Here is a 14,674-nt window from a genome sequence, read left to right as displayed (position 1 = left end):
TGGATATACCCCACAGACTAATGGACTCTGTTAATGTTTAGGTACAAATTGGATAAACAAATTTGAGCGTCCAGTTTTATTTGCATCCCCTAAGTAAAAACGATGGTCTGCAATTCCACCTAACCCCATTTTTTGGTATGTTTTTGGTTTTTACGTAGTGGGGGGGTTTTTTTTTGGCTTTTTCTTGTAAGCGAAAGATCAGCTGTTAATCATGTTGATCAGAGCGTCCAGCGCTGAAGGCTGGACATCGCCCTCCATTTCAACAATATCCTCTGTTACAGCCTCCTTTGCAACTTTCTCGTCGGCTTTAGCAGCGCCTATGCTCACGCCACCCTCCTTCTCATCATCCTCGTCGAGGCACACCCCCTCATTCGTGTCTTCGGGGGTTGGCGTAGGTTTAGTCTTGCCAATGCGTCGACGAGCAATGAGTTCTTGACCTGGGGGCGCGGAGCCAGAGCCTGCCTCAGCCTTTGGCTCCGTGTTCTCCTCACCTTTCGGCTTCACGCCCTCATCCATATCTTCAACAATCTTGAGAATTTGCTTGTGAGTGAAGACCAGGCCATCGCCGATGGGCTTTGTAGAATCGGCGCCCCCTTGTCCCTCCGAGACCAGAGCCTGTCGCGCCCGGCCCGTCGCAACATCACCGAGGACGTCGGGGAAAATCCAAGGGAAGCTAATGAGCGGAAGCTCAGTGGTGTTCACTTCAACAATGGAAAGATCTTCTCTCTGTAGTGCCTCTTTGCGTCGAGCTTCTAGTGCCGCAGCTACCTGCTCCTGGGTAACACGGTACATGGCGATGACCAACGCAGGGATATTTCCTCCCTGACGGCCGACTTTGTCGTAACACTGGTGGCGGAATCCACGGCGGAGTGTACCCACGATTCTTCCTAGGTCTTCCTGCATCTTGTAGTCTCTGATCACGAAACCGTGGCGGAGTACAAAGGTTGACCACACTTCAAACTCAGTGTTGATCTCATACTGAGCCATGATTTGTCGCATGTTCATGTCGAATTCTGCCTTGAGCTCTCGGGCGTATTCCATGTAGGTCTCACTTGCTGGAGCTAGTGGGGATTCTAGAATGCGAGACTCGAACGGCTTCTCTAGTTTGGGGACGAAGTCAGGAGTTACCACTTCGTCGTACAGTTGACCGAGAATTTTGGTGGACTTGTAAATGCTGGATGGTCTCTTGTATCGCTTCTCCATGAAATGGGGCCAGAACTTGGGATCCAAAGAGCGGGCCATTCTCGCATGCGCACCGCTCTTGTTATAGTCAACTGCATCAGAATGAAGCTGAGCGAGACGAATGCACTTTTCTTCCCACACACCCTTCGGGAGTCTGTCAGCCCAGGCTAAATGGGCGTGTGCAATTCGAGGAAGGCAGTCATTCTTCATATAGGTGACGAAGAATGAAGTGACCTCGTCAACTGTCACATCATGATCAAGGTCTGGGGCTTTGGAGCCCTTGTAGTCCATGCATTCGACGAACCATCTCGCGGGAATCAGGTCAGGATCCCAAATAATGAGGTAGTCATCACCATCAAGATCACCCCCAGAACACATGCTCGCAATGTCCTGGTCGCCAGTTTGAGGAAGCACAACCACGTCCCGGAGTCCTTGCAGCTCCAGTCGGTTTACTGCTCGAACCACGCGAATATCTCCAGGGTGAAGGGAAGGGTTGCGGGCGAGAATGCAGAGACCTTCAATGATTTCGTACTCACCAGCTCCATCTAGCCGGCATATCTGGACAAAGATTTCAGGGAGAGCGGCCAGTTTCTCTGCATACGAGGCTCTTCTGTGGGGCAATTTGTTTTTAAAGTAGCCCCTCAAAACACCTGTCTCATCCATGACACCGAGAAGGTTGGCCCCTTGGTCTATGGCGATTTTTGCTTTCTCTTTGAGATGCTTCAGATGCCAGGACTTCCAGAGCTCAAGCATGGTATTAGCAAACGGCTCCTCATTTTTTCGGAAGCCATCAGATACCATCTGAGCCAATGTTAGAGTCGTTTGGTTTGGATCGATGTACTTTTGCAGAAGGTTGATTGCTTTTGAATCATTGCACATGGCTCGATGGAAGCTACCCAACATACTGTTGAGTTTGCTATGGAAGACTTTATCCGGGATACCGAGAGCAGAAAGCACGAGGATCAGCTGGCGGTTCAAAGTCGCAAGAGAATACTGGGACCAGCGAATGATCTCCAAACCAGCTTGATTGGTTTCGAACTTTTGCTGACTTGGTCGAATGTGTACCTCCTGAGGGACAGGGTCCGGAGAGACAACCAACATGCCTTTGGCTCCTCCAAGACGAAACTGGAAGGCCGAAGGAGGCTCTCCAGTGAGGGTTTTAATGTTGTGCTGGGATGTGACCATCTGGGCAAGGAATTTTGAAATCTTTCCGACACCGTCTGAGAACGTGAAGCCGTTACGAACAACGTCATCGCACGGAGTAGTCTGAACCGAAGATCCGGTGAAGGCTCGGGTGGTCGAAAAGCATTGTCCCAGTCTTGCAGCATATTTGGCCACATTTCGAATATGGTTGAATTGGCCCATCCAGGCCCGGATGGTTGCCGCTGAGACACCGGCATCCGGTGAAAAGAAGTATGCGCCATGCTCACGGAATTGTGAGTTGCCAAATGCGAGAAACTCGTAGCGGCGGTCTCCAATGGTGATACCGTTGGCCAGTGTCCTTTTGACACGGGTGTATATTTCATCGTTGGAATCGCCCAGTGAAGAGTTGATACGGCCTTCAGTTCTCTCATCTGTAAATCGAACCCGAAGAAAGCGTCCAGGGGCACCTTTGGTGGACCATTCGCGCACGACTCGATTTGAGATGTCCACTGTTGGGGTATTGTAGTAAATTGTAGTTGGAGTGACTCGTGCTGTGTGCATGAAGCAACAGTAGCTCGGAATCTTCGAGTCAGTCACTCCTTTGAAGAATTTGAGGTCAAGAATTTCCATAGGATCAAGGTACTGTTTCTTCCCAGTTGCAACGAACTCTAGCAGTCTTGTAGCTTGATCATCACCGAGGTCCTTCAATCTTTCTACAAATTCCCGGGTCATGGTGAATTCAGATAGATAACCATGAGACAAACACACCTCTAGTTGATACCGTACCTTGAAGGGGAGGTGTAGATAGTTCTGATCTCCCAAATCCTGCAGTAATGCGGAGGCCTTGTTGGACTTGGACTCAGAAAAGTCAATCCAATGCCACACTGGTACCGGTCGGTCTGGTTTCTCGGCAAAGTGACTCCCATCTTTGATGGAGATGTTATAGTCCTTGAAAATATCTCCGACAAGCATCAGATAGTGACTGGTATCGCCGACACGGCGCGTATTGGGGTCCGCGTCGGGTGCGAATGAGATCCTGAACACGTTCCATCGCCCTAGCAAGAAATATTGGTAAGCGTACAGAATTATAACGGATGATGACGCTTACCCAAGTCAATGATATGTCCCGTCTTCTTCAAACTTGTGGGGAGATTCTTCAGCGAGTTCGGGTTATGTGTGACGGAGGTCTGTCGATACCAACTATCCTCTTCTCTCCAGCTCAACGGCTCTGTCAATGTGGACTGAATATCCTTGGCCTTTCGGTGCCAGATCGCAGCGGAGTCTAGGACGATCAAAAATGAGTGTTCTCTCGTCGCCTTGTCGTATTGTTGGTAAATCTGGGTCAGTTGGAGAAATGTGATTTTGACACGATAATCATGCTGCGTTACATCTGTAGTCTCCGACCCCCGAATGCCCACTTTGAAGTACAGGAGCAAGCACTTGCGCATAACATCCACAACACATCTGGGGAATGCTAAGTTGGTGAAGCTTTGCATGGAGTGAACAGTGGACGGACCTAGCAGGACGCTGATGTCGACTTGTACGGTTTTCAATTCCTTCAAAATAGCCATCAGTATTTGAAAATAATCTCATAGGCATGCATTCACTCACCAGTTCACTCGGGAGCTGAACATCTGGGCGGACTGGGCTTGGGATGGTCCCGTTCGAGTCACCACAGCAGACAGAGAGTGATATCACTGTAACACGCCCACTCCGAAGCTTCACGCCGAAAGAGCCGGTTTTCCAGAACTCTTCGTTTGGAGGGGGTCTATATATTGTCAGCAAAATTTATCTAAGCAACATAACGGAGTGACAGAATGCTCACTTGAATCGGATGCGTCCTTTGGAATCAGGACGTCCCAATGCGTCCTCCCAAACGTCGATCGAAATCAGATTCCCATACTTATTGAAAGCATCATAGATATCGTGGGTGTTCATCTCTCTTGGGATATTCAACAGGTCGACTGCACACGTCTTCCATGATCTCCAGGTGACCCAGTCCCGGACTTGCGAGGTATGATGAGGAGGGCCAGGGGGGTCGGGGGAAACCAACCTCGGGTGGTTGGGCTTGGAGTGGTGGATATGTGGGCCTGACATCTTGCACCTGATTATGATAGAAGCAGGTAGTGAATAAGGAAGAAGTTGAAGAAGCTAAGGAAGGAGAGGAAGAAGAGGAAGAAAGGCTGATGTGAGGGATGGGAATATATAGGAAGGAACCTCCGAATTGGAAGGAAGGACACAAATACATATACGCAGGTACAGCATTAAGGACTAGGAACAAAACAAGTGACGAAGTGATACCCGAAAGACTACACAAAAGGAAAGAATGATGGAACGATGCTCTGAGAGTCTACATGGAAAGTCGGAAGGCACAAAAAACGCGTTTAATGGAAAGACCGACCTTCTTAAAGTATAACAGCCTTAGTGATGAGAGGACTGACTATCAGATGAGGTATCAAACGAATGGGAGGCATAGAATCTGAGAGTTCACCAGATTAGTTTGAATTTAGTCGAGTGAGAATGAGTAGTCTTAGATGCATCTAACTTGTACTTATGAATTAGACCTGCTTAGACTATTCCTGCCCCATTCTTCGTTCAAGAATAACGCGAAGCTGAAGAGTATCCTCCCGCTATACAGTTCAATTGGCCGATACAGCTGCTCTTTGGGGCTAATCGAACCTATCCGGCCAAGTTGATAGTCCTATGTTCATTAACGATAAAACCGACGCCTTGATGAGGGGTATATCACTTACTGTATTTAGAAAGCCAAAGAGGCGATGAAGTCAAAAATGTGTATTATTTGCTATACACGTTTAGCGAGCTTGGGGTTGGCAACTGCCAGGTAAGACAAGTGAAAAGCGGATATGGATTTCCTCTACTAAGGGGTGTATGAGCAAATAAATCACCATCTAGGTTGAAAATACCAAGACAGTGTATAACCTGAAGAGAAATGGAATGAAAGGACACACTCCAAAACTTTAAACAATTAACTCAACATGGTGGTAGATAAAGCAGCGGGCAGTAGTGCCAGTAATGACGCATTAAAAGACACTACGACTAACGTTAAGGCAATTAGGGGTTTGTGTGGATCATTGATCGCGCGTAAATGCAGCTACTATGTGGGTACTACATAGTAACGTGTTGAAAAGCAACAGGCGGGATGGACATGATGCAATTATCCAAGACATATGTACCTCTAGGGCTAGTTACACAACTCCACTACCACCTAGACAACATCCTCAATGCGGGGGTATCTGATCCGTTGACCCAGTAAAAGCAGTGCTCGAAAAGAGAAAGTCTCTAGAAAATTCAAGATCCATATCCAAATCCAGATTATGAAGTCGGTTCTCCTCCAAGTTACCCGGGGCCCGTGTCTCCTGGAAAGAATCATTCACCCGATTGCGTTTCAATGTACTGCTTGACTGTGATTTCGTCGGGCTGTTGTGGTCAGCCTCTGCCAGTGGCTTCCTCACCGAGCGAGACATGCCGCTGGCCCGTGGAGGGCTTTTCGTCTTGGGAGCTGCAGCTGAGGGAGTGTTCAACTCATGAGGCAGGTTTGTTGATTTGCGGTTCCCTCTTGGTCGTTTTGGAGTAGGCCCGTTGAAGTTGGAGGTCATGGATTCAAAAGACTCTGTCAGCTGTATACCATCTTCATCATCACTTATGGTTTGAGGGATCCTTGCGGCTGGAGTGGCGTTGACAGAGGACCTGGTTCGCTGATGTCTCGGAGGGGCGTTTGACTCAGGGGCATTGGCAGAGAAGCCCATCACGCCCATTAGACGGCCGATGTGTTGTTGTGCCTCGGAGAACTCGCGGGCCTTGGCAGCACGTTCGTCTCGTAAGGCTTGCACCTAAGTTTAAGGTTAGAGTGTCCATCCAGACTTTGCATATATGAGTAGTATTGATTACCTTTCTCTCCAAGTGGTGGATCCGTTTGTCTTTCGATTGGGCATCCCTGGAAGCATCAAGAGCGGCAGCTTGCATAGCTGCATTCAATCGCCGATTCTCTGTCTCATGTTTTGCTATCTGTTTTGGCACATGATTAGTTTCAGCCATACGTAGATCTGATGCATGCGTAGACATACCTCAGATGTGGCCCGAGAAGCTTCAGCTTCACGGTCATGTTTCAGTTTTTCAATCTCACTCCGCGACTTTTCCTCAGATTCTTCCAATGTAGAATAGAGCCTCTCAACTTCGATATTCTGTTGCGCAACCTTGAAAGAGTCAGTATAAACCAATCCGCATTCATTGATGACAAAAAGGCCAGCCAAAAAGACTTACTGTTGATTCCACAGATCCCAGTTCCTTTCTCAACTCTTCCTCCTGGGCCAGGAGGCGGCTCAATTCATCTTCTTTCTCATCAGCATAAAGTCTGGTTTGTTTCAATGCCTCTACGACACTAGCAAGTTCTTGCTCCAGAGAGCTAGAGAGCTCGGATAAAGTGGCCTTTTCGCTTGACATTTGATCAAAACTTTGGCGCGCCTGCTCATTCTTCATTTGCAAACTGCACATCTCCTCCTGAAGATCTCCCAGTTGATCATCCTTTCCAGTCAAAGTAGCCATCATCTCCAGTTCCTTAGAGCGGGCTTTTTCTTTTTCAGCGAGAAGTGCCTTTTCAGAACTCCGCTGCTGCTGCTGAAGCTCCTCACGTGCAGATTCGAGCGACATAGTCAGCTCGTCGGTATATGTGCATTGACTTTGAAGGAGTTGTTCAAGACGTGTCTTCTCGTTGTTAAGTTCAACAAGGGAGTCGTGGGAGTTCCTTAACTTAGTTTGAATCTCTGTATTTTCGGCTTTTAGTTGCTCGTTCAACTCTTCATTTTGCCTTCTCAGTTGCTCGTTTTCGCTCGCATATAGGTCCCGCTCTTCCTCGACAGCTCGTAGGGGTCCTTCAACATTGTGACATCGACGCTCCAGGTCAAAGCACGTATCCTCAATCTTTCTCATCATACTGTCGTGAGAGGTCTGGGCATTCTGCATGAAGAGTTCGGTAACTCCCGAGCGCCAATTGCGGTTTATCTGGGTTGACGAGAAGTCATGCCTATCGCGCAAGGCAAGGGAGCCACGGAAGGCTTTAGGAGTTGTTGTTAAGAAGGCACAGTTGAGGCTCGGCATTGATTGCTCCACTCGTCCCATAAAGGATTTCATGATAATGTCGCTTCCGTTTTGCGCCGAAGCCCTGCTGTAAAGTCGTAACAGCGATAAAAACAGTTTGTTTTGCTTTGTGGATAGCTCGGATGCACACCATGCTCGACCACTACATTGGCTTTCGCTTGGCTGCCGGGGAAAGTATTCAACAACTTCCCCAAGCAATTCCCTCAAAGGGAGCATGGAGTTGTTGAGATTAGAGAGCATGATCTCGGCATGTACTTCTTGCACACCAGCCAAGACCAGGTGTGCCAAGTGCAGTGTCGCAATCTCTCCGATCCCCGATGAGGTGCTACCTCTTAAGACATCAAAAGTGAAGGCCAAAAGTTGACGAGTGGCAGGTTCTCCAGATTCCTGTTGATGTCAGCTGCCAAATGTTGCTCACGGACAGGAGCGCTGATACTTACAGCTAAAGACTTTGCAAGGCGTGGAATTAGTTGATCGGATATCTTTTCTATAGTCTCTTGACTGTTCTTGGATAAAAGGACCTTTATTCCAAGTTCCCGCAGCTGGGATGGCAACGAATGTGCCGGGAGAAGTGTGTGCAAGAAGACGATTGCCTATTATCAAGTTATTATTAGCATTCTGACTCGATACGCAAACAGTCATAACTAACCATCGTTTGTGTTTGACCATAGAGACCGTCTCTGACAGCTTTCTCACACAGCTTAGCAATCTTAGGACTATTACCTGCCATCCAAGCCTGTTTCTGCTCAGGCTCAATTGCGTCAGCGATGCAAATAGCCAGCCGAATACTCTCAGCAGCGTCGGGCGGCGCCAGATTACAACTGGATGAGCAAGCAAGTATAACACGCAAGACGACTAAGTCGAGTGTTTTGAGGCCCCGTTTCTGGCCAAAGAAATGTTTGATGTTAAGAAGCCATGGGGTATCTGATCCGTGTTGATTTTGAGATGTTGTACTTAATGCCGTCGCAATCTGCGCAAAGGTTGCTAGACACAGGAGGTTGCCCATATGATCATCGAGATTGCGAAGTGTCTTGGTGAACTCCAGCTGTAGATTGAACATGATCTCGGACGGAATGTCATTTAAGATCCTTGGCGAGCCTTTGAGTCCTGAGATGAGTGCGTGGATAGGTGTTACAGTCTCAACACAGGGATTCTCTGCCATCATGCCGACCAGCTTCGTGATGAAGGGGGCAATCCTAGCTGGTGGCACAACACCCACTGGCAGGGGCGATGAGAATAACGCGACACATGCCGGAAAATACTAAAATAGTTAGCTGATGCCCTCCAGTCAGGATTTGTTAGCCTCGAGGGATGAAGCTCACCTCAGCCCCATTAGTGTCCACGGCCTTTTCTAAAAATGCATCCAAAATCACTGGATGTCGCTCGAGCAGCACATCTCTAAAGGACGATGTAGATGCTAAAATATGTCAGACTCGAATCCCAACAAGACTTGCAATGAGCACAAACCGAATGTAGTAATCAGAGGCAGAGCGACGCGTGATCGCGATAAGGCTTCGACCAAAACATCAGCCAACAAGCCAACTTGGCAGGGGTTGCACAATGCCCAGGCACCGATTGTCGAAGATGTGCTTTGCTCCACCAGATCATGGAGGTCCTAGTATTACATTGTTAGCATGTACATGTATACTCCGATGCCAGTCCAGATCGACTTACCTGTAGCGAAGGTACGTAAGGTGCGGTGACCAGGCGTTCCACCTCGCGCACTAGTTGAGCGAGTTGCTCTGCCATTACTTTGAAATTTGCATGTATGTTAGGTGGTTTTGGTGATTAGTACGGGCTTCATCTGACTTCCGAGGTTGATGTTGGTGTTCGGTGTACGAGGTTCTTTGCCTTCTCCGTTGCCCCGTCAACCATTGACATCTTTACTTTTTCTACTTTCTCTCTCGATTGTTAGTTAATTGTATAGTCTTCAAATGGTGTTATATTGTGAAAATAAAATACGACGTAAATATAATAAATTCTGCTTGTTAAAAAGTAGAAATAAGAGACAACCACCGGAGTTCGGCAGTCTAGACTCTACGGCCAGTGCACATAGTAAATCTTGACCGTCTAGTTCACCGCCTTATTTTTATAGCCCTTTACCTACTCCATACAGAACCTTGAATTACCGTGCACTACTTGGACTCGGTAACTCTATTTCTGTTCTGTGCCTAGGTATCTGGAGAAAGACCATTAAGAATTAACCTTTTAACTTCAAAATTAAACTTCAACAATAGTGTATTCAGTATGAAACACCTATATTACAAACTATTCTGCCAGCAGAATCGGAACTGGCGGTAACTGCCGCAGACCGGAGTTCTCGCACGACTCCGTTCCTGTTCCTATTCGCTCTATTCGCCCCCACGCTCGGGTTCTCCACATCTCGGTAATGGCAGTCTGAGAGTGGGATTATAGTGGTTGTGTATAGTGAAATTAGAGTGGATTATGGCATTATAAGGGACCAAACGACGTCTCTCGGCCGAAGTGCGATGTCAAGGTACAAAAGGCCGGTCACATCATGCCTGCATTATCGAATCATTTCTCCCTTTTTTAAAACACAACTCAATTCTAATCTCCTAACATAATTCTCCACGATGCGACCAGTCCTCCGGGTCTCACGAGCACTACCGGCTCAGGTTTCTCGGCCCCAGATATCACGCACTATTCTAGCTCGCGGTGCTAGATTGAACAGTTCCGATGCCGGAAAAACAGAGAACACAAAAGAGAGCAATTCCTCATCTACAAACGCTCCCCCCTCACCTTTTTGGACTCCGGCCAAGGCTCTACTCGTCTCCGCATTTGCTGCGGGGTTAGGCTACGGCGTCTCCTCATATACCCAGACACCGGCACAGACATCCAAGAAGCCACAGTATGGCTCAGTGAAGGACTTTGAAAAGGTAGATCCCTCAATTGCGGCATAATCTCACACCAGTCCCGAGCTATGCATACTAACATTACCCCCAGGCCATCAACGAGCTAAGAACCAAGCTCGGCGAAGACACAGTCAGCACCGAAGAAGACGAACTCCACCAACACGGCTTCTCAGAATGGTCCAGCTTAAACGCCGACCGTCTCCCGGTCGCAATCGCATACCCCAAGACCACCCAAGAAGTCTCCGAGATCGCTAAGGTATGCAACAAATACCGCATGCCCATGATCCCCTACTCCGGCGGATCGAGTCTGGAAGCCAATTTCTCCGCCCCGCACGGCGGTATGACAATCGACTTCGCCTTCATGAACAAAGTACTAGAAATCCACCCGGAGGACATGGACATTGTCGTGCAGCCCTCCATCCAATGGATGGATCTGAATGAGCAGATCAAGGAAACAGGCATGTTCTTCCCCGTCGACCCAGGCCCATCCGCCATGATCGGCGGTATGGTCGGCACAAACTGCAGTGGTACCAACGCCGTTCGGTACGGTACCATGAAGGACTGGGTGATTAACCTCACGGTCGTCCTGGCCGATGGCCGCATCATCAAAACCCGCAGACGTCCCCGCAAGACTTCCGCCGGCTACAATCTCACAGGCATGTTTGTTGGCTCAGAGGGTACGCTCGGTATCGTCACTGAGGCTACATTGAAGCTCGCCCCGCTCCCAGAGCAGACTCGCGTTGGAGTCGTTTCGTTCCCGACTATTCGTGATGCGGCCTCGACCGCTATGCAGGTCATTAAGAAGGGTGTCTCTGTGCAGTGCATGGAGATCATGGATGATGTTCAGATGGACGTTATTAATCGCGCGGGTGGAACCGGCCGTGAATGGAAGGTCTCCCCTACGCTGTTCTTCAAGTTCTCCGGAACTGTTGCCGGTGTCGCGGATAGTATCGATCTGACGACGAAGCTCGCCCAGAGTAACAATGCGCAGTCTTTTGAATTCGCTCGTGATGACCGCGAAGCCCATGACCTGTGGTCGGCGCGCAAGCAGTCGCTGTGGAGTATGCTGGCGTTGCGCAAGGAGGGATCAGAGGTCTGGTCGACTGATGTGGCTGTGCCCATTTCTCGACTGCCTGATATTATTGGTATGACCTCTTCAAGACTTACTTCGTTGCATGTATACTGACACCTGCCAGAAACCTCTAAGAAGGAATTGGTTGAGCTAGGCCTTTTCGCCAGTATCCTTGGCCACATTGGCGATGGAAACTTCCATGCTAGCATTATGTATGACCGCACCGACCCCGCCGAGCGGGAGCGGGTTGAGAAAGTAGTGTACGATATGGTTGATCGTGGGTTGGAAATGGAGGGCTCATGCACGGTAAGTCGTTCCTCTCGGGAATACAAGAATATCAGCTAATTCAGTACTACAGGGAGAGCACGGCATTGGGCTGGGCAAGAAAGGATCCTTGAAGAAGGAAGTTGGACCGGACACGATTAATGTCATGCGCAGTATCAAGCGTTCATTGGATCCGAACTGGCTGCTGAACCCTGGCAAGATCTTCGACTACGACGACGTGACACCGGGCCCGGGACATTGATTGTGATTTAGCATTTGGCATTATATACATTATAGAAGAAGAGACTTCTAGGCCTTCCAGTGAAAAGGCGTGAATACTTGAATTTTATTGTTATGACAGCCACCAAACCAAGGGCCCACAGTCGATGAATCTGCAGATTTAATTCCGTTAAACTGCCTAAGTGGTACATGTATCTTAGTCAAAAACTGCGCTAACCTTGGAAGGGTGCGCAATTAGTCCTTCTCAATTTATTGCTCCAACGGTGATGTTTGTTCAGAGCCCATGACCTGGAAATATCGCTCGAAGAGAGTCGCACTCCACTGACAGCCAGTGCCTGAGCTCGGTATATCTGTAGGTTCAGTGGCTGGTTCCATGTGAGATGAACTGTCGATAGCTGTCGGGGCCGCCGCAGCAGCATTCGCCAACGCCCACATACGGGGAAGATGTTCTTGGGCTTCTGGTTGAATGGTTGGTACCTGAGAACGGCAGTTCGGGGCTATGGGTTCCAGCTCGCCTAGGGAAGAACGGGAAGAACTAATATCGTCTTCTCTATGGCGCTTTAATGTCCCCAGACCAAGCTGCTGTGGTGAGTCTGTATCCATGGTGTTTGGTTCTTCAAATCCGCTGTCATCATCTGGCGAAAGCCCCCATTGGGATGGGTTAATCTGAACCATGTCCCGAGAAAATAGAGCCTTGGTGCGGAGCTCCTCAATGTTCTCCCAGTGGTAATCACATCGGGCATCACCATCTGTCTTCAAGTGCTCGTATGTCTCATTAACAGCTTGCCATGCCAAATCCAACACCTCCCCTTTCGGGGCCAAAGAAAGATTAATGAGCAGACATGTCAAGGCATCCCACTCGACGTGGTTTTGGAAAATCCAGAGCCACTCACTGCCCCTTTCATGGTGATTTAAATCTGCAGTGTACTGCAGAATCTCTATGCAAACCTTTCGGAAGTTGACATGCATGAGCATAGACTGGTCTTGTCTCGCCCGGGGTTTGATCACTGCCAGTTTGAGCTTTGCGAGTGTCATATTGCTGGAGACAGTTGTAAAATAGTCTAGCGCAATACTTTGATCTAGATGCGATAGATATTGCTGTTCCACTTTCTCCTTGAAGAGATCTATCGTAGTGCATTTCTGCGACACTGATAGAACCGGGTAGCAGTTCTCTTCGCAAAACTGGTCAGAGAAGATAGTTCGGCGGGCAAAATTGCTGATCTCAGATCTTGTGAGGCTCAACACCATCTCTGTTTTCCCGCTGTAGTTTCGAGGTGGGTCCTTCATATCAGGGTCAAGACTTGCATCGGTCACATTGGAAGGGAGTCTTGTGTCAAACCATGACTCCAGAATACGCGGGTTTGTGCCACAGTCCTCTGCGATGTTGATATCGAGAATATAGATCTGCCACCAGAGTCGACGCCGCATTTCGACTTGAAAGTGTGATATTTCTGAAGCGGGTGCATCGCGATGCAGGCCGATATTGAGGGCGATTCCAATGGCATTCCCAAGAAACTTGCTAATGTCTGGCCCTTTATGGTAATGCCTGCTGCAAGCCTGAGACAATTGTCAGATAATATCAGACCTCTGCTTGTTTAAGTGTCACGTACTATGTATATGACAAAGGCTTGCAGGACAGTAATGTCCAATGACTTCAATAGATCGGCTTTTGCGAGGGCGCTTTCAACTCCGGTGCGATATCTTGAAATATTAGCAGAATGAATTATAGCTTTAGACCATATACATACCTATTCAGAACTTCATGCTTATCTTCATCAAGCTCGACCCGACAATCTTCCACGGTCATTGTTGCCATAGCAGCATAGCAAATGGCGAATATCAAACATTCCGTGGGTGCTCCAAGAGTCTCTCGAGACTGTGCGTTATTCAATATCTGTCTCTGGACCGTTGGTGTATGTAGAATTTTGAGGATTGGCTCCACATTCTCTAGGTACTTCTGCCACAGGAAAGATACCACAACCCGGGGAGGGCAACGATATTCGACTACGGAAGTCGGGAGAGATTTGAATAAGGATGGACTTTGATTCAGACTTCCGTCATATCTGCAGGTTTCATCAGGCTGATACACTGGGGCACGGCCATGACTTCCGCCAACAGATGGCGATGAAGATTGACTTTGCAAAAGCCCCTGGAGTTGAGAGACAGTTTGCTCAAAAGAATATAATGTACGCTCAATTCTTTCGATGCGGACTACCATATCATCGGGTTTATTGCTCCCATTTATGGCAGGTTCGGCTCTTGGTGGTGGGTAACTGCATTGTATCTTGACTTTGACGCAGTACGAGCAAGGTAGGGACCTGTCACATTTAATTTTGCGTCGGCGACACTCAAGACAAGAGCGCACTGTAGTGCTAGGTAGATGGAGCATTGATTTTGAATTTTTCTCGAAGCCGTCCTAATGACTCCAGGGGGGAATTGTGAGGCTGCAAGTCAAGACAACATAAGCAACTTGAAGTTGATGATGCGAGGCTGTGGGCTGATTGGTGGGAGCGGAGCGGCGGAGGTCCCAGTCCGCATTTCTAAGCGTCAGCTGTGCGGCCCACCTGGGCAGGCACTTCGGAGACGGAGTAGATGGCATCATCGTGTTATTTCTCTTAGAAAATTTGCTTTAGAAGAATTATTAGTATAGTTTCATTGGTTGAAGCGGGGCAGCGGACAGAGAGTCCGTATTGTTGTATTAGGTAGTATTTGCATAGACATTCCGTGATATGAAATCAGCATCAGCAGAGCGAAACAACGCGGGAACAAAACATATAAAGATGTC

At 48.4% G+C, this 14,674-nt stretch overlaps 4 protein-coding genes across 4 annotated transcripts; 1 reads left to right on the top strand and 3 right to left on the bottom strand.

Moving 5' to 3' along the window:
* Positions 1–198: 198 nt before the first annotated feature.
* Positions 199–4,422, bottom strand: N7455_008020 (uncharacterized protein; the record flags this gene model as incomplete). Its single annotated transcript, XM_040955720.2, has 4 exons — positions 199–3,380; positions 3,434–3,881; positions 3,937–4,093; positions 4,151–4,422. 4 exons carry the CDS (start codon positions 4,420–4,422, stop codon positions 199–201), a joined length of 4,059 nt encoding a protein of 1,352 aa, XP_040813961.2.
* Positions 4,423–5,564: 1,142 nt separating this feature from the next.
* On the bottom strand, positions 5,565–9,189 carry N7455_008019 (uncharacterized protein; the record flags this gene model as incomplete). The annotated part of the gene is made up of 9 exons (XM_040955646.2): positions 5,565–6,176; positions 6,235–6,351; positions 6,411–6,539; positions 6,607–7,827; positions 7,881–8,033; positions 8,090–8,701; positions 8,763–8,857; positions 8,908–9,055; positions 9,115–9,189. 9 exons carry the CDS (start codon positions 9,187–9,189, stop codon positions 5,565–5,567), a joined length of 3,162 nt encoding a protein of 1,053 aa, XP_040814022.2.
* Positions 9,190–9,996: 807 nt separating this feature from the next.
* On the top strand, positions 9,997–11,938 carry N7455_008018 (FAD-binding oxidoreductase). The gene is made up of 4 exons (XM_040955722.2): positions 9,997–10,337; positions 10,405–11,458; positions 11,510–11,691; positions 11,744–11,938. The coding sequence occupies exons 1-4, from the start codon at positions 10,035–10,037 to the stop codon at positions 11,909–11,911; spliced, it is 1,707 nt and encodes a 568-aa protein (XP_040813938.2). The 5' UTR covers positions 9,997–10,034; the 3' UTR covers positions 11,912–11,938.
* A 200-nt stretch (positions 11,939–12,138) lies between these two features.
* N7455_008017 (transcription factor domain-containing protein) lies at positions 12,139–13,696 on the bottom strand (the record flags this gene model as incomplete). Its single annotated transcript, XM_040955530.2, has 3 exons — positions 12,139–13,446; positions 13,500–13,590; positions 13,638–13,696. 3 exons carry the CDS (start codon positions 13,694–13,696, stop codon positions 12,139–12,141), a joined length of 1,458 nt encoding a protein of 485 aa, XP_040813970.2.
* Between the last annotated feature and the right edge of the window lie 978 nt (positions 13,697–14,674).

Source organism: Penicillium solitum, assembly GCF_028829755.1.
Source record: "Penicillium solitum strain IBT 25940 chromosome Unknown utg000005l_segment0_segment0, whole genome shotgun sequence".
Lineage (NCBI taxonomy): Eukaryota > Fungi > Ascomycota > Eurotiomycetes > Eurotiales > Aspergillaceae > Penicillium > Penicillium solitum.
This window is presented reverse-complemented; position numbering and strand designations above follow the sequence as displayed.

Coding starts and splice junctions, on each gene's coding strand:
- N7455_008018 (XM_040955722.2), top strand. CDS start 10,035: ATGCGACCAGTCCTCCGGGTCTCACGAGCACTACCGGCTCAGGTTTCT. Junction 10,338..10,404: donor CAGTGAAGGACTTTGAAAAG/GTAGATCCCTCA, acceptor CATTACCCCCAG/GCCATCAACGAGCTAAGAAC. Junction 11,692..11,743: donor AAATGGAGGGCTCATGCACG/GTAAGTCGTTCC, acceptor TCAGTACTACAG/GGAGAGCACGGCATTGGGCT.